Below are 17,869 nucleotides of genomic sequence, written 5' to 3' on the forward strand. Positions count from 1 at the left end.
AGTCCTCCTCGAGGCTCAGCTTATAGCCGGAGTCCTCAGGGAGGACATCTCAGCCTGCCCATCTCGATTACACCTCCCTGCTGTTTCCCCGCATAGGACTCATCACAGGTGCCATGCTGTCTTGATCCGTGCGCGCGTGTGTGCGCGTGCAAGCCCCGGTGTGAACGTGTGAACGTGCATCTCCTCCAATAGGCAGCGAGTGTGGCGCGGGGCGGGATCGTGTTTGCCCAGCACCTAGTGTGAGTGAAGCCGCTTAAGAAACGTCCCTTGAATGTAGTAATTCGCTTACTCACTTGTTCTCCTTCTCATTGACTCACTCTTCTATTCATTCCTTTATACATTTATTCCCTTGTTCATTCCAGAAACATGTGCTATTGGCCAGTGATTTTTCCCTTGATCTGAGTCTTCCACTTTCTGGGGTGACTTTCGGTGGGGCGCTGGAGGGTGGGGTGGGGTTGGGACATGACTGCCGAATTCCAGGAACACATCCACGGCTTGGATGAGTCCGAAGCTCTCCAGGGAAGGAAGGAAGATTCCAGGAGGCTGGAAGGCTGGGATGGAAAGTGCTGAAGGTCCAGAGAGGACAAAGTGGGAGTCTGGGGAGGAGGCTGGCATAGGCACACTCCTGTCTGCCCAGTCCAGACCCGAGTTTGCTTGGCTCCCGTTTGTTCTGCCTGGAAGAGCCTCTCCCCACCACCGTGAGCTGAAATCCTAGCCTTCCCCGCCTGGCCAGCCCAGATGTGCTCCAAGCCTCCCTTCACTCCTCCAGCTGGAAGAGTCGCTCCCTGCTGCAAACAATCTTCCAGAGCACAAAATCTGGACCTCCCTCACGGCGCTGACCACTTCCTGCCTGTGATGTGGTGTGGCCTCTCCTTCCACCCAATAGGCAGAGGCCCTGTCTGGCTGTTCCCAGGAACCCTGCAGGGCCTGGCACAGAGTGGGTGCTCAAGCGACTCGGGCCTACAATGTGAACAGCACTGTGCATTTGGTGAGCAGTGATTATGACCCCGTTTTAGGGATGGGGAAATGGAGGCACAGACAAGTGGCAGGACTTGCCCTTACACCCAAAGCAAAGCCTAGACTTAGCCCTGCATTTCTGGTCCTGGAGGCGGGGCTCTTTCCAGGGCAGAGGGAGGTGGGAGGAGGGTCGGGTGGGGTGGGAGCTGGGTCCTGAGAACCAGCAGGCCAGAGAGATTTGAGTTCGAATGGCCAAGTTCAGGAAAAGCACAGCTGGGGAGGAGCCAAGGTATTTATTATGCTTGGTCTCCTGCTCCAAACAGAGCTGATGGATGGAGCTGCTCCAGTTCCTATAAACAGCTCGGGCCTCCCTCCCTCTCTCTCTCCCCTCTGCCCCTCCCCACCCTCAGCTACCACAGCCCCGACTAATTCTGGGTTAGGAGGAGGATGATCAAGGGAGGGAAAGGAGAGATGAAGAGGGGGAAGGAGGAAGGGAAGAGAAGATAAAACAGGGTCCCAGAGGCAAGAAGAAAGTGGAGGGAAGTAGAGGATGTTGAGAGAAGATTTTTCCTTTGCCTCCTCACTGGTCACTGCTGCCCTGGGCAGGCCACATCCTACATCCCCCTCTGTGTCCTCCACGTCCCCTGCACCTGTCTGAGAAGCCCACGACCCCCTTCTCTATCTGAGGGCCGATCTTAATCCCTACAAATGTCTAAGTCCTGCAGGGCTGGGGTCCTGCATTCAGGAAACCTTTTCTGAACTCACAGTCTATGTTGGCTCACAGGACCTGGGGACACAGAGAGGACTGGGGTAGAACTTCCCTCCAGGAGTTCTTAATTTGGTGGCATATCAAGCAGAGATCCTCACCACTGTGGCCCACAGCAGCCTGGGGCTGTAGAGGAAAACCAGGGCAGACTCCCCAGAAGAGGTGGTACAGGCCAGGGTTGACACAGGAGTTTGGTAGGTGGGTCAGGGCGGGTGAGACATTTCAGGTGGAGGAGGTGGGAGAGAGCCTGGTGTTGGGAGGTGGGGAACCCCATGGTTAAGATTGCTGCTCTGGAGCAGGGCATACCTCGGTTCCAGTCTCAGCTCTCATGCTTTACAGCTGTGGGACCTTGAGTTTCAGTGTCTTTATTTATTTTTTTAAGATTTTATTTATTCATTCATGAGAGACACAGACAGAGAGAGAGAGGCAGAGACACAGGCAGAGGGAGAAGCAGGCTCCATGCAGAAAGCCTGATGCAGGACTCGATCCCGGGACCCCAGGATCATGCCCTGGGCCGAAGGCAGGTGCCAAACCACTGAGCCACCCAGGGATCCCCAAGTCTCACTGTCTTTAAAATGAGGTTAATAGTAATAGAAATCTCTTCAAAGATGATAAGAATTGCATATAACAATGTACATCAACTGTTTGATGTAGGGCCAACCCAGAAATGGCCAATAATTGTCAGCTCTGAGCACAGGGGCGGAGGTGGCCAGAGAGAGATGGACTGCAGGGTCCTTGTGAGCTGCCTGAAGGGCAGGGGCACAGAAAGCAGACCTTGTCTCCCTGGAGGGTGGGGGTAGGGGTGTGACAGCACAGGGGACCAAGAAGTTGAGGCAGTTCGTGGGCCCTGGGTGCTGCCTTCCTTCCCTCCTGCCCACCAGGCCTGTAGCCTGGCTCCTGCTGGGCCCCACACCTCCAGGAGCCCCATAACAGCTTACTGAATTGAATGGGCTGGGTGACCTGGCACCGCAGGCTGCGACATGGGTAGCCGAAGGCCTCCCCTCTCTCTGGGACTTGCAGGATGCTCTGATGACCTAGTTGGCAGCTGTGTCCATGTTTGGCTGAAAACAGGAATTTCTGCCTTGTTGGGGGTCTTGGCCAGGTGAACAAACTCCCCTGTTTGCCAGGAAAAGGGGCCAGGGACCTGGTGGGCTCCAGCTGGATTGGAGGCCTGCAGAGCCCTGGGCTGAGTGCAGCCTATGCTCTTGACTTCCCTTAGGCCTTCACTGAGCACCTGCTGTGTGCCAGCGAACTGAGTCACATGCCTTCTCACCCCCCAGCCCCATCTATGAAATAGGCATTTAAAATTATCCTTTGGAGTAGGAACTGGGAGGGGAGAGGTCAGGGCCCAGAGAAGCCACCATGGAGAAATCTCCAGGATGTTTGGGGGATAAAGGAGGTGGAGCATCACTGAGCTGGAATTTGTGGGAGAGGAAGTAAGGAAAGGAAAGTAGGTGCCGCCAAAGAGGGCAATGTCTGGGTGTCAAGCAGCTGAGACGGGAGACAGGGCCACAGGAGGACAGGCACAGGGGTCTGCAAAGTAGAGGGTGGGGAATGTCCTGCCCTCTTGACTCCACCTCAGAGCCCCTCAGCCCCACCCCCACCACGGGTGAGGTGGCTCTTGTCCCTTCCCCAGACCTCACAGCCCACACCCTCACCCTCCAGCTCCCTTCCAGGAACCAGGAAAGCTCTTCTTCCTACCCTCACCCCCTGCTCCCTGGCTCTTCTTCCAAGGTCAGTCTTGAACTGCGGCCTGGCCACTCACTCAGTTCTCTGGCTATTGGGAGACCTTTAGCTCTCCAGCCGGGGAGGCCTCTGGGATTCAGGGTATCAGGGCCAGATGCTCAAGGCCGGCTGGGGCTGGAGCCAGAGATGTGGGCATCATTAGAGCAATGGAATGGCTATGACAATAAGGGTGATGACATTCCTGAGGGAAGACGGCCTGGGACAGAGTCCTGGTGATCGCCATTCAGATGGCTTGAGGAAGGTGATCCCATAGCAGAGTCTGAAAAGGAGTGGACGGAGAGGAAGGCAGAAACCACGTGTGGGAGGCCTGGATGCCAGGAGAGTGTGCCGAGGGGAGGGCATGGGTGACGGGGATGATGGGGTGAGAGACCCCTGCAGCTGAGGGGTCAAGAAGGGGCAGTCCAGAAGGTGCACAGAGTTCAGCAAAGGATCTCCTTGGTGACCTCAGCCAGGCCAGCGTGGGGGTGGGGTGGGTAAAGTTACCCCAGGCGAGTTGAGATTGGAGGGGAGAAGGAGGGGGCTACTTTGCCAAGAAGTTTACCCATGAAATAAGAGAAGGAAAGGGAAAATGGCTTAGGGGTCTTTTTACTATTTTTCAGATCGGCAAGTCTTCCACACAACCACGATGGGAAAGGAAGTCAAGGAGAGAGAGGAGAGGCTGCAGAGGGGGCCCCAGAGGGCGGGTAGGACAGACAGGATGGCCTCTGCCATGAGGCAGGGGGCTGAGCACAGGGGCTGCCCAAGCAGGAAGGGCAGGGTGGGGTCAGCACTGGTTGAGTGAGAAGTTCAGGGGGGAGGCAGGGGAATGAGGGCTGAGGCCCCAAGGGCGAGGGCGGTGAGGATCCAGAGCCTCAGTCTCCCCTCAGCGGCCCTCAGCCCATCTCCCCAGGGGTTTGCCATGAGGATTCAAAGACCCGGATGGAAGTAGAGGGAGCAGGGTTCAAGTGGATGCAATAATGCCCATGATCCGCAACAAGGAGGACGCTGGCAGGCCCCACTGTTTCTCCAAAATTATTTTTTTAATACATTCATGTGGGTTATACAAAGAGCTGGTCCCCAGGCCAGACTGTGGCCTGGCTCCTGGAGGTGAGAGCAGCATTGTGTAGTGTTTTCAAAGATCAGGCCTGAAGGGGCCCACACCTTCACTCCAGGCCTGAGGAAGAGTGTTTCTGTGCAGTGAGCACCTGTGGTTGTGATTCCCAACCAGGACTGGGTCCACCTGGCTGCCCCACACACCACCAGGGCCCCAGGCTGGGGCCAGGACATCAGCTTCTAGCCCCAGCTCTGCCACTGACTCCCTGAGTCCTTGACCCTCTCTGGGCCTCAGTTTTCTTGTCTGTAAAACGGGGCAGAGAGAGGGCTGTTTTCATTGTCTCACACTTTACCAAGCACCATCATGAGCCAGATCACGGGCCAAGCATAGGTAAGATAGTGAAGACAACAACAGAGGGTCTTGGGCTACCCCCAGGGCTTCCTAGACAGCCCATGATTCCAAAGCCATGAGGAATCGAGGGTTATATCTAGATGGGTTTTTCTACCACTTTTCTAAGGGAAAAAGTCCCTGCATGATGAGGACCCAAAAGTGTTTGGGGCCAGCATTATCTTGTCATATGACAGCTGAAAGAGAAGGAAATCACTCAGGTCCAGCTCCCAATTTCCCTTGACACCCTCAATGAGGTCTGAATCCACTTTTGTCACAGGCTTTGCCACTGGCTCGTGAAGCTCTGAGCAAACTCCATTCTCTTCCTCAGTCTCAGTTTCCCTATCTGTACAATGGGAAGGTTGGACTCAATAGTCTCAAACTGCCAGCTGTGCTCAATGGAGGACCAGGGAATGCAGGAGCAAGAGAAAAAGATGAACACACATCGGTCTACAAAGGAGGGAATAAGGGAAACTGAGGCAGAGAAGGAGAAGAGAGCCTGTGTCTGCCTGCCTGGGAGAGAGGAGGGAGAGGAGTGGGTGGGAATGTGCAGCACAGGATGCTCCCAGGCCCTGTTCCCTCAATGTGGGGCCGTTTCCTGTCCACCTAACAGCAGACAGCCCCCGCAGTGGCAAAGGGCAGGCCCTGGAGACAGGAGGATTTTAGCCTGAATCTCAGGTATGGCATTTCTTAGCTGGAGGACCCTGGAGGGAGTTTTTGTAAAATGGGTTAAAATACCAACCTCAGAGGGCTGTCCGAAAGAGGCGGCCAATGTTCCAGCTGCCAATAAGCCTGGTGCAGAACAGAACCGGATCGCTAGGGTTCTGACTCCTGGCTCATCAGCCGGGGTGGGGCTGGGGATGAACAGGGGGCCTGCGTAGGGAGCTGGGGGGCCAGGGCAATTGTGTGCAACCCCAGAATGCTAGGCAGGGAAAGAGCCTGTCGGGAGCAGGAAATGGAATGGTCCAGCACAGGGCCAGAACCCGGGCAACAGCCTCTTAACCAGGCTCTGCTGGAGCCGCTGTGGCCTCAGAGCTGAATCCAAGATGTACTCATGTGGCTGCAGTTCTCTTCCGGTCACAAGCTCTACATGTTCCAGAGAAGCTGAAAGTCATTATTGGAAGATGTGACAAACAGTCTGCTTGGAAACGTCTCAGACCAGTCTTGTTGGTCTTGTCCCTCCTGTGCTCCGGCCCCACCGGGGCAGGACTCTCCATAACTCAGCAGCCCTGGAACTTCCACACTCGGCGTGGTCACTGCATGGCTTTGGGACCACCTCCCCACCAGGACTGGGGGACACTCGGGGGCAGGGATGTGTCTCATTCACCAGCGTCCCCAGTGCCCAGAGCAGGATGTGGCACAAAACAGATGCTTGGCAAACATGTGTCGGTCAGATCTATCAACCTTATTCTCTGTCACTCCTGAAACTGCCTGACTTCTGGCTGCCACAGCTGGACCACATGTGTGGCCTGGGAAGTGGGTTGCCTACCAGCACAGCAGGACATAAGGGAAGGAGCCCTGGGCCAGGAGTTAGAGACCAGAGTTCTCAGACCCTGGCTCACTGTGTGACCTTGGGTCAGTCCCCACCCTTGTCCGTGCCTCCGGCACCCCAGCTGACCTGGGAGGTCTCCAGGCTGAGCTGTCCCGCAGCTCCTGGCTTCTCTAAGCTTTGTACTGTTGGTTGAACTTCTGCCGACGGACACAGCAACAGGTGGCCAGTGTGGTGAGGAGGATGGCAGAGACCAGTGCAAAAGTGAGGATGATAATGAGGTTGACATTCTTGAGTCCCCCCTTCTCACAGTCCTCAGGACGCACGTGGCTCAGGGATACCTCCTCCTGGGAGCCAAAGCGGCAGGTCAGGTCCTGGGTGGCATCCACGTCCACACGGCCCTGGTGCAGCTGGGCGGCCAGCCAGGCATTGCCACAGCAGCTCAGTGGATTCCCCTGCAGGTAGAGGCGCCGGAGGCTGGTCTCCAGGCCGCCCATGGCGCTGCCCGGCAGCAGGCTGAAACTGTTGTTCCGCAGGTCCAGTACCTCCAAGGACACGGCCTGTGTCCAGGCAGGCAGGTGGCTCAGGCGGTTCTCGGCAAGATTGAGCTGCTTAAGGCAGCTGAAGCAGGGAAGGTCTACTTGCAGGATGGCTAGCCCATTGCCCTGCAGGGCCAGGACCTCCAAGGAGGCCTCCAGGCCCGCCAAGGCCCCCGTGACCACATCCAGCCCTGGGTTTGCAGAGAGGTCCAGCTCGGTAAGTGGCGTGTGGAGGAAGGCACCGGCCCGGAGCATCTCCATCTCATTGTCCACCAGGTTCAGGACTCGGAGGGAGGAGATGCCAGAGAAGGCCACACATCCTGAGGGGCTGGGCTCACCTGGCCCCCCACAAGGCCTGACCCGGTTTCCCTGAAGGTTAAGCCTCTGCAGATTGGCCAGGCCACCAAAAGTGTAGGGGGGCAAGTCCCGCAGGGCATTGTCCTGGAGAAGCAGCGTCCGCAGAGACCCCAGGGTCCTGGAGCCCAGCTCTAGCGTCTCCAGCGCGTTGTGGCCGATGTCCAGGTACACAAGGCAAGGCAGGAAGCCCGCGCGCTGCACCTTGAAGGCTCGCAAACAGTTCCGGCTGAGATTCAGGAAGCGAAGGGAGGTCAGGTGCTCGAGAAAGCCCTCAGGAACCAGCTCAATCTCATTGTAGCTCAAATCCAGGTTCAAGAGCTGGGAGAGGGGGTGGGTGCTGGCGTTGCGGCTGGGGTGGGAGAAGGGCAAGGCCGACCAGCCCTCTGAAGGCGCGTGGATGCCCTCGCCCCCCTGGGATGGCCCTGCAGGGAGCCGGATGAGGTTGTTGGACATGTTCAGGTAGATGAGTCGCGGGAGCGCAGCCAAGTCCGGGAAGCGGAGCAGTCTGTTCTCCCGCAGGTCGAGCCAGGCCAGCTGGTACTCAGCCTGGGGCTCTGGGGCCACCTGAAAGGCCTCGATGCTGTTGCAGCTCAGGTCCAGTACCCGCAGCTGCTGGAGACTGAAGTCGGAGATGCAGGTGAGGGAATTCCTGGACAGATTCAGGTGGGCCAGGTGGGGGAGGGCCTCGAAAGCACCGTCCTCGATGTCCATGAGCACGTTGCTGTGGAGGTCGAGCCGCTCCAGCGCGGGCGTGCCCCGGAACGTGTGGCGGGCCAGGCGAGTCAGGCTGTTCTCCGCCAGCGAGAGGGTGCGCAGGGCGGGCGCCTCCCCGAGCAGCTGCTCCACCAGGCCACTGTACAGGCTGTTCCCGGACAGGTCCAGAGATGTCACATGAGGCAGGGGGCCCAGGCTGGGGGCGTTCAGCATGGTGCCCACTGCCAGGTTGTTGTGGGCCAGGTTGAGGTGCTCCAGGTGGGGCAGGGCCTGGAAGACACCGGTGTAGATGAAGCTGATCTCATTGGTGCTCAGGTCCAGGCGTCGAAGTGCTGTGTAGAAGCCCAGGGGTGAGGCCAGGATGCTCTGCAGCTGGTTCCCAGATAGGTCGAGGGCCTCGATGTCCAGCGGGAGCATCGAGGGGACCTGGAGCAGGCCAAGACCCTGGCACAAGACCTCCTTGTCTACCTGGGGTGGGTTGGAGAGGTCAGGGAGAGCAGTGGGCATTAGTGGACACAGTAAGGGGAGGAATCAGACACATCTCTAGGAAGGATGTCTCAACCCCAACCCCTACCCACTCCCCAGCCTAGCTTAGCTAGGCCTCTCTTCTGGCTCCCAAGATGTTCCACATTCCTCCACCCCAGCCCAATCATCTCTGGATGATCCCTAGCTTTCTCCGTGCCCCTGTCTCTGGCACTCAGTACTGTACTGGGTATCAGGGAGGGACTTAAGGAAGTTTGATGGATACACAGACGTAGAAATGACAGACAGACAAGAGGACAGATGAACTCACAAAACACCCTACGCTGACTATTGCCCCATTTTACAGGAAACTAAGCCATATATCACCCAGAACCACCCCAAGCCAGTGAATAATAGGACTGAGCAGAAACCTGGGGCCTTCTGGTTCACATCCTGGGTTCCTTTTATGTGCTCAGATAGTTAAATTTACCCAGCTGCTGTTACACCAGAAACCATTTTGGGGGAGAAATGTTTCCAAAATGCAATTTGCACTCCTCTCATCAGTTTTTTTTTTTTTTAACATTGAAGGTCATTTTATTTTTTTATTTTTTTTATAAATTAATTTTTATTGGTGTTCAATTTACCAACATACAGAATAACACCCAGTGCTCATCCCGTCAAGTGTCCCCCTCCGTGCCCGTCACCCATTCACCCTCACCCCCCGCCCTCCTCCCCTTCCACCACCCCTAGTTCGTTTCCCAGAGTTAGAAGTCTTTATGTTCTGTGTCCCTTTCTGATATCTCCCACACATTTCTTCTCCCTTCCCTTATATTCCCCTTCACTATTATTCATATTCCCCAAATGAATGAGAACATACACTGTTTGTCCTTCTCCGATTGACTTACTTCACTCAGCATAATACCCTCCAGTTCCATCCACGTTGAAGCAAATGGTGGGTATTTGTTTTTACTTTGGCCTCCTACCCTCAGACTTCATTCAAGCCCTCATTCCGTGGGGCAGAGTCCCGGGTCCTAGTGCCTGCCTTTCTCACTGCCTATCCCCAGATGAGACCTCCTTTTTGCTGCTGCTATCTGACCCACTTCCATCAGTGGCCTTGCCCACCATGGCCTGGTCCAGACTGGCCCCTGGAGAGGGGAGGGGGTAGGAAGCAGGGGGAAAGATGGCCAGGGTCCCAACCCACCTTCTTTGGTGACAAGACTAGGATTTTGCTGTGTGAGCCTTACCAAGTCACATTACCACTCCAGGCTTCTTATCCACAGAGTAACACCTTTCCCCAGCACTGACTCAGTGTATTACATTTTATTTAGCTCATTCAGGCCCACGGTCTCACTGGAGCCTCACAAAAGCAAGCCCATCAGATATGGTCACCCCTCTTTTCAGAAACCCAAACTCAGAGAGGGTAGGGGGCTCTGAGATCACTCAGCTGAGGAGGAGCAGAGCTGGGGTTTGAACGTATATCTGTTTTAAAGCCAAAGGCCAACTTTGTCCTCCTAGCACATGTGACTTCGAAGGAGCCCAATTTTTTCTTTTTTTCTGTGCAAATACAATCTCCCTCTCATCTTTTCAAAGAGCCCAGGAATCCAGACTTTTCCAGGAAATGGTCTGACTTCCACAACCACCCAGTGCAGGCCCACTCCTACCCCGGGCTCTCTGTATCCACAGACCCCTTCTGACCTCTCCAACTGCCAAATTCCTGGCAATTGCTACAAGAAACCTCCTCTCCATGCTACTCTCTGCTTAAACCCTCCAGGGCCAAGTCCAGGACCCTCAGCAGGTTTTAAGGCTGTTTATAGCCCCTGCAGACCTGTCCCCTCTCCTCCCAGCCCCCTCCAGCCCAGCCCTATGCAGTGACCACACCTGAACACTGCCCTCTGTGCCCTCCCACACCTGCCTCTGGGCCTCCTCCCTGCTGGTCCCCACTCTGGTTATCCTCACCCCTCCCCACCCAGATCTGCAGGGCTTGAGCTTGGTGTTTGGGGCACTGAGCCTGGCAGGTGGGGAGCCCTCCCTGGGCTCTGAGGGAGTACCACAGCCCTGCGCTCCCTCTCTCATAGCTCTGGCTCCTGACTGTGGCAGCCTGGGCAGGACCTGCTAGGCAGGGAGCTCAGAGTCAACAGGGGTCGGTGTGATGGATGTGGATGCCTTGGACCTGGCCCACTAAAGGTACTCAATAAATTTTTTCAGTGAATGAAAGAGTCACGGACACCACTGTGGCTTGGTAAAGGGCTAAGGGACTGAATCATCACCTTTCTAAAAGGAAAGAAAAGAGAATCCACGTATTCTAACCAGAGTTAAGGACCAGTAGAGTAAAAAAGACTCTGGCTTGCCCACTTCCCAGATGGGGAGACAAAACTGAAGACAGCAGTGACCAGCACAAGGTCACAGTGAGTGGCGGAGCCCATGGAACAGGAACACCAGCCTGGGCGCTCCCTGCCGGCCCAGCTCTCAGCTGCTTCCCCAGAGCTCCAAGGTGCGTGGGAGGGTGGGAGTGGGATGCAGGGGACAGACCTGTCCTCATGGGGCACCTGACTAATCAGGTGTCCTGGTCCTGGCAGTCCAGTCACTTGGCCCTAGCACTTCCAGCCAAGCAGCGTCCTCGAGGGTATCGGGCGGCTGAATGCCCCTCTAAACCACATACCTAGCCCGGCCACCTTGCCAGCCCTGCCTGGCTCTTCCCCCTTGGTCCCTCACAACGTCTCCACCAGCTTGGGCCACTAGGCACAGCCTCCTCATCCCTATCCTCAGCCCCCCGGCCCATCCTGACTTGAGGAAGAAACAGCAAAAGGAACACCATGACCACCACTGTCATGGCACACTAGTTCTGTGGCAGGCTCCATGGCTGGGTACACAGACCCCTTGCCTCGTTTAATCCTGGCATGCATTATTTACCCCGTTGAACCCACCTAAGGAAACTGAGGCTCAGGGGTGAGCTTCCCCCGGATCAGAGAGTCAGAGGCGCCCAAGTACCAGTGCAAGTTCCTTTTCTTACTGTTCTTCGGCACAGTATATAGTATCAGCCAGCACTTACTGAGCATTTGCTGGGGGGGCACTGTACTGGGACCCACTTACCCCCACTCTGCCTCACCTCAGGATATTAAAAGCTGCCAGGACACCAGCCTCTGAGAGCTGAGCCAGGACACAAAGCTGGCCAAGCCCAGGGCCTAATACTTGCTTTCTACTCCAATGCCCATGAGGCCCAGTGGGGGCTGCTGGTAGGCAGGGCGGCACTGGGCTGCCCAACCAGGAGGAAGCTTGCAGGCCAGGGTGGCTCACAGAACTTGGTTTCTAAGGGTGCCCACTGCTCCCTGAGCTCTGAGCTTCCAGACAGAGCCAAGTTCAGAGCTGCCCTTGGACAACCTGCTACCCAAGAAGAAGTTCTTGGTCCAGCAAGTGAGACAGGCTTGGATGCATTCACCAGCTATCCCATTTGCTCAGTATGGGAGTCCAGGACGGGGAGCAAACAGAAGCACATCAGCCTGGGAGCGGTCAGGGTGGGGCTTTCTGGAGGAGGCAGCTTTGGATCTGAGCAGCAATGAGTGAGAGGTGTCCCATCAGGAAAGCAGCATTTGGCCCCAAGTGAAGAAAAGGGGATTTGGCCCAGGAGGGACCCCGCTAGCCAACCTCTAGTTCCCTACACATACACATATTCTATATCGCCCAGGGGGTCTGCTGCCCTGCAGGGGCAACTTGGGGAAATAGAGTCCAATCTCAGCCCCACTGGTCCTAGCCGGTTGAACCTGGACAAGCCATCTAACCTCTCTAAACCACAATTTCCAATTCTATCAAATGGGAGTAATGGTACTTACCTGACAGGATTCAGAGTACATAATGAAGTGTTTAAACATCCTAGCAGGTACTCATTAATGCAAGGTTTAAATGCGTTCAATGCACTCCCTTTCCTCTTCTAACTCCTCTGATTTCTGGCCTGTAGGGCTGAGACAGGAGGACAGTCTCAGGGGCTTAGCCCACCTGGGCGGGGCTGCTTACCATCTTACAGGGCACCTTGTCTCGTGGGGAGGTGGCCAGGCCCAGGGTCAGCAGGGCCAGAAGCAGCAGGATCTGGTGGCTCATGGCTCTGCAGAGGGTGGGGAGGAAAGGGGAACACTGTAAGACCACTGGTTTCCACTGCCAGCCCCCATTGCTCCCATCCTTCAGGGAGCCCCACATCACAGCCAGAGCTGGACAAAAGGTGCTGTGAGTGAGGCAGCCATGGGTGCTGGGGTCTGTAGTCTATCCCAGAGGATCTCTAGTGCCGGGCCAAGGAGCTAAGCTGTCACTCCAGGCAGCGAGAGCTTTGAAGCAGCGGTGACTTGGTCAGATGTAGGTTTCAAAGACCCTACCTGCTGGAAGACCACCTGGAGGGGGTGAGCAGGAGACAGAGGGACTTTAAGGGCTGCCCTGGGCCAAGCTCAGGGCTGGGATGGGGTGAGCTGGGTAGCTAGGCCTCTGACTACATTTCCACCCAGGTCAGAAGCAGGTCCCCCATCTTACTTTCTTAGGCCCTCGAACGGAATTCCTCAATCCCCCCACCCCTGGACTTTTATTTTGCCCTTTTTCTTTTGATTTTCTGATTCTGGAGTCCCTGCCATTGTTTGAAGGCTGGGCCTGGAGCCCTGACAGGAAGCTCCGCCAGGAGGCCTACCCTGCCCCCAGTACTGTTGCTGTGGACTTCCCCAGGAGTAGGCTCCAGGCTCTTTACTTTCACTGAAGTTACCGCCAGTGCAGGGGGCCACTCAGACCTGCTGGTGTCTTCTCTGTGTGCAGCTGAGGTGGAGTAAGGGCAACCTCACAGGCCCTGAGCAGAGTTGATTCCCTGTGCTGTTAGGGGCTCACTCACTGAGGACCTGGGCCAAGTGCTAGGAGTACACATCAAGCCTTTTCTTTTTTTTCTTTCTTTCTCACTTTTCTTTCTTTCTTTCTTTCTTTCTTTCTTTCTTTCTTTCTTTCTTCCTTTCTTTCTTCTCTCTCTCTCTCTGTTTCCTTCTTTCTTCCTTTCATACTTTAACTGAATGCCTCCTCAAGTTTGGCTCTGTCCTCCGACCTGAGGCCATAATTAAATGCAGAGAAGTGTCAGAATGCATACTGAGTGTTAACAAGGGAGGACACATAAAGCCTTCCAAGACCACTAGACTCAGTCACCCGTAACTGCTCTCTTTCCCTCCACTGACCTGCTCCTGCTCCTATGGGGCCTTGTACAAGTCTTGAACCTCAGTTTCCTCTTTCCAGGTTAATGCCAATTTGCCTAAGTTTTGCTAAAGATCAAATGAAAGTGCCCTTACAAAGCCCTTATCGCGCACCAGGCACTCTTCTCGATACTTTACATGTATTAACTCACTTAATCCTCATAGTAATCCAAGGACTTGGTTCTAGGATGATGATTCCCATTTTGCAGATGGGGAAACCAAGGCTTGGAGAGATCAAGTAGCAGGACCAAGGCTACACAGCTTACTAGTGGCAGGCCCAGGCAATCTGTACCCTGAACCTCTACGCTAGAAAGTTACTCAATAAATGAGTGCTGAGTTGCAACTCTGAAGGGTGCTTTAGAAGAAAAAGCATCTATAGGACCTGTGAGGGCTAGGTCTTCGACTTTTAGGATCCACTACTATCCTTGTGATGAATTTTAAGTGAAGACGGCTACTCTGAGGCTCTTTCTCACCCAAACACACACGGGCCACCATGCTGTGTTTTCAACCCCATTCCCTGGGTTCAGCTGGGGGCCTTGGGCCCCCTGCCCCCCACAGCTGCTCGCCTCTCACCTGTGTTCACAGGAAATTTGGTTCTGCTGTTTAAAAAGCAGAACATCACCACCCATTTGAAAGCTAGTGTGTTCAGAATTGAATGGAAACCTCTCACTGGGACCCTTTGAGGCCCTTGGGGAGCGTGCCTGCCCAGCCAGCTCTTCCCCCTCTGCTTTACTTCTCACTGTCCCCTCTCCCACTCTGGCTTATGGCAGCCTCCTATTTCCTTCGGTTCTGTGAGCACCTTTTCACTGCCCTAAACCTTCACTTCCTCCCCTCTCTTGTGCTGAATGCCTCCTCATCCTCTGGGTTTCAGCTTAGATATCACTTCCTCCAGGAAGCCCTCTCTGATTCCCCAAGGCTGGCCGATGTATAGCTCATCCTCCACAGGGTTCCACAGACCCTGAGGTTCCAGTGAGCACAGCACTGAGCTCTGCGGGGTTAGTTCCTCTGACCCACTCCTGTGGGAAGTGGCCCAGGGCAAAGAGGACTCAGTCTCCCCTGGGATCCATCTCACATCACCAGGCAGGCCAGGGAGCCACTGAGAACTGACACAAGGTGACGGTGGCAAGAGCACTCCTTCTGGACTCTCCCTTCATCTCCCAGCCACACTCCTTCCCATCAGCAGGTTATGTCTGCCCTGCCTGAAAAACAGACGCTGGGTCGGCTACCTCCCTCCTCCACCACTGCTCCGCACTGAGGTACCACCACAGCCCTGGGCTCGAAAGCAGCAACAGCCCCGCTCCCACCCTGGCCCCTCCAGGTTGTCCTCCATACACAGCCAGGCTGATGCCTTTAAATCATGTATTGGAGCGTGACTCTCACTGCTTGAGCACTTCCAATAAAATCCAAGCTTTACACAATCTCCTCCCTGACCACATCTCCCATTTGCCTTGCCCTTACCAAATTCTAGCTTTCTCACCATTCCTCAAACATAGCAAGTGCATTCCTGCCCCAGGGCCTTTGCCCGGCTACTCTCTCTGCCTGGAATGCTATTCTCTGGATTCTCACACATTTCATTGTTTCCTTGCATTGATCACTTCCTGCTAATGTATTTCTGATTCTATGAGAACAGGGGTCTATTAAGTGGTGCTCACCAAACATCTATTGAAAGAATGGCAAAGAGAGGGGTAGAAGCTCTACTTCAGGGGGCTGTGAGGTCAGGACAAGGAGGGACCTGGCTTAGTTCTGAACCTGAAGGCAGTGCTGCTCAAAGGTGCCCTCACCAGCCCCTCTTCTGCCTGCCAAATCTCTCCCCACTCCCAAGGTGGGCATCTGTGCATCCTGAAGAAGTCCCTCTAGCACCGGGAAATCTGCCCTGGCATCTCATCTGTGGGCACCCTTCAGGAGCGCCCCATACTTGGTATGTAGCATGTGACTTTCAAGAGGGAAGACTGTGGTCACTTAGACCCAGGCTTACATCCAGACACTACTGTGTATTGCGCTCCCCAGGTAAGTCCCTCAACCTTTCAGGGCCTAAGTGTCCCATCCATACAGCAAGTCTCCTGGTGGCTGTTCTGCCACTGGCTTCCCCTAACCATTGTGATGATAAAGCTGAGAATGGTAATGAAGGTGTCCTGGACACATGGTCTTTCCCACCTGGGGCAATGACCCAGAGGGCCAAACAGCGCAGGTGAGGCATGCCCAGGATAGGGGCCCCAGGCCTGCAGACTAGTAGCCTAGGCAAGAGAAGGCAGGAGACATTTCAGGACTCTGGGAGGACCAATACCAGAAAATACCCGAGTGTGTGTGTGTGTGTGTGTGTGTGTGTGTGTGTGTGTGTGTGAGAGAGAGAGAGAGAGAGAGAGAGGGAGAGGGAGTGTGTGTGTCAGGGGGGCAATGCCTACTATTGTAATAAGCCTATCCCTACTATTTCAGGGTGTTAGACACTTTTCTAAGCACTTGATCTGTATTATCTCATTTGAAGTCACAACCCAATAAGGTGGTTACCATAATTTCCATTTTACAGATGAGAAAACTGACGTTCAGAAAGAGACCTAGCACACAGCCAGCTCATAAGCATTTGAGGGTGGGGGTGGGGGGTTAGCCCAGGTCTACATGACCCAAAGGCTGTGTTTTCTCCATCAGGTGCCTAGTAGCCTGCTCCCTATAGAACTGTCCTTATTTTGCCCATGAGGAAAATGAAGCTCAGAGAGGTGACTTACCCAAAGTCACACAGGCAGTAAATAGATGAATTCAAAATCTGGTCGGTCTGCCTCCAGAGCAAATGTTTCCACTACAGCAGGCCAAGATCTCCCCCCCTAACCACATCCAGCGACCCCCCACCGGCACCCCTGCCACCCCTACAGACAGGCAGGCTCCCAGGGCTGGGCTCTGGGGTGCTCCTCTCCCTCCTCTCAGCCCCAGTCACCAGCAGAGTGGGGTCCTGGGAGAGCTGCTGTGGACGTTCATACCAAGCAGTGAATCACTAAGGGCAAGCCCTATTCTGGAGACATGTGCATCCCACGGGGGAATTAGACCTTAACCCAAAGGAATGTAGCTGTGATGGCGGAATTTCAGGCAGCTCGGGTGGGGGTGGGGGTCCCTCACATCTTACCACGACTCACCAAGGAGGCCGGCTTGCGAGCCCCTCGGGGAGAGGTGGGTGCCCCTCCGCCGCGGCCCGGCCCAATCCCCACCCCAGAGTCGGGCCAGCTGTTAGGTGCGGTGCGCGGGGACGCGCCCGGCCGGCGGGAGTCCCGCGGCGGCAAGAGCCTTGGATTCAAATCCTGCCCTGCCCTCGACTGGCTGTGAGTTGCCGGGAAGTGCGTGCCGGGCCTCCTGCCGCAGTTTTGCCATCTGTCAAACAGGAACGCCGGCCTCTGCCTTCGCGGGAAAGAGCAGCTGCGACGGGAGCCTCGGGGGCGAGGGCGGGTCCGGCCGGCTCGGCGCGTGGAGTGGGGGCGGCGGCGGGAGCGGCCGGGGGCGGGAGGCGCCCGGGATGGAGCCGCCGCGGCCGGCGCTCTGCAGGGGCGCGCGGCGGGGTCCCCCTTCCCGGTCCCCGACCCCGGTCCCCGACCCCGGTCCCCGACCCCGGTCCCCGACCCCGGCGGCACCTCGCCCGCGGGCGCTCCTACCTGGCTCAGCGCGGCCGCCGCTCCTCTCGCGCGCAGCCCCGGCACATCTTGCGCAAACCTGCCGCCCAGACCCCGGGGTCACGGCCCGCGGCGGCCCGCGGCTGCTCCACCGCCCCACGGGAACCCGACCCGCGAGGGGGCGGCTCGGGCTCCAATTTAAATACCTCTCCCGCCGACCCGCCCCACCACGCCCCCCCCCGGCCAAGCCGCGGGGTCCTAGCGCCCGGCCGCGCGCCCCCGCGTGACTCGGTTTCTCCGGAACGCGCGAGGGGGTGAAGCACCTTCCCGCTGGAACCCGGGCTGGGAGGGGGCGGGGAGGCACGGGGCGGGGTGACAGGGCCGGCGGGGGTCGCTGGGGAGGCGCAGGCGGGCGAGGCCGCCGCGACCGCCGCACGTGCAGCTCGTGGCCCCGCGGGGTCCGGAGGGGAGGGAGCGGGGGCGGGGGGCTCTAGGAGCGGCAGGTCCGCAGAGGAAATCCGGCCTGGCCCCGATTTCCCCCGCTGCCGGCGCCGCCGCACTTAGGGGTGGGCAAACAGGAGAGGTGCCGGCGGGGCTGAACGCGGAAGGAAATGACCCTTCACTG

At 56.5% G+C, this 17,869-nt stretch overlaps 1 protein-coding gene across 1 annotated transcript; it reads right to left on the reverse strand.

The window, feature by feature from the left end:
- Positions 1-1,386: 1,386 nt before the first annotated feature.
- On the reverse strand, positions 1,387-17,434 carry LRRC32 (leucine rich repeat containing 32). Its single transcript, XM_055320773.1, has 3 exons — positions 17,287-17,434; positions 12,459-12,546; positions 1,387-8,456 (listed from the first exon to the last, which is right to left on the reverse strand). The coding sequence occupies exons 2-3, from the start codon at positions 12,540-12,542 to the stop codon at positions 6,552-6,554; spliced, it is 1,989 nt and encodes a 662-aa protein (XP_055176748.1). The 5' UTR covers positions 12,543-12,546; positions 17,287-17,434; the 3' UTR covers positions 1,387-6,551.
- Positions 17,435-17,869: the final 435 nt, after the last annotated feature.

The sequence above is a fragment of the Nyctereutes procyonoides genome, unplaced genomic scaffold (assembly GCF_905146905.1).
Source record: "Nyctereutes procyonoides isolate TBG_1078 unplaced genomic scaffold, NYPRO_anot_genome, whole genome shotgun sequence".
Lineage (NCBI taxonomy): Eukaryota > Metazoa > Chordata > Mammalia > Carnivora > Canidae > Nyctereutes > Nyctereutes procyonoides.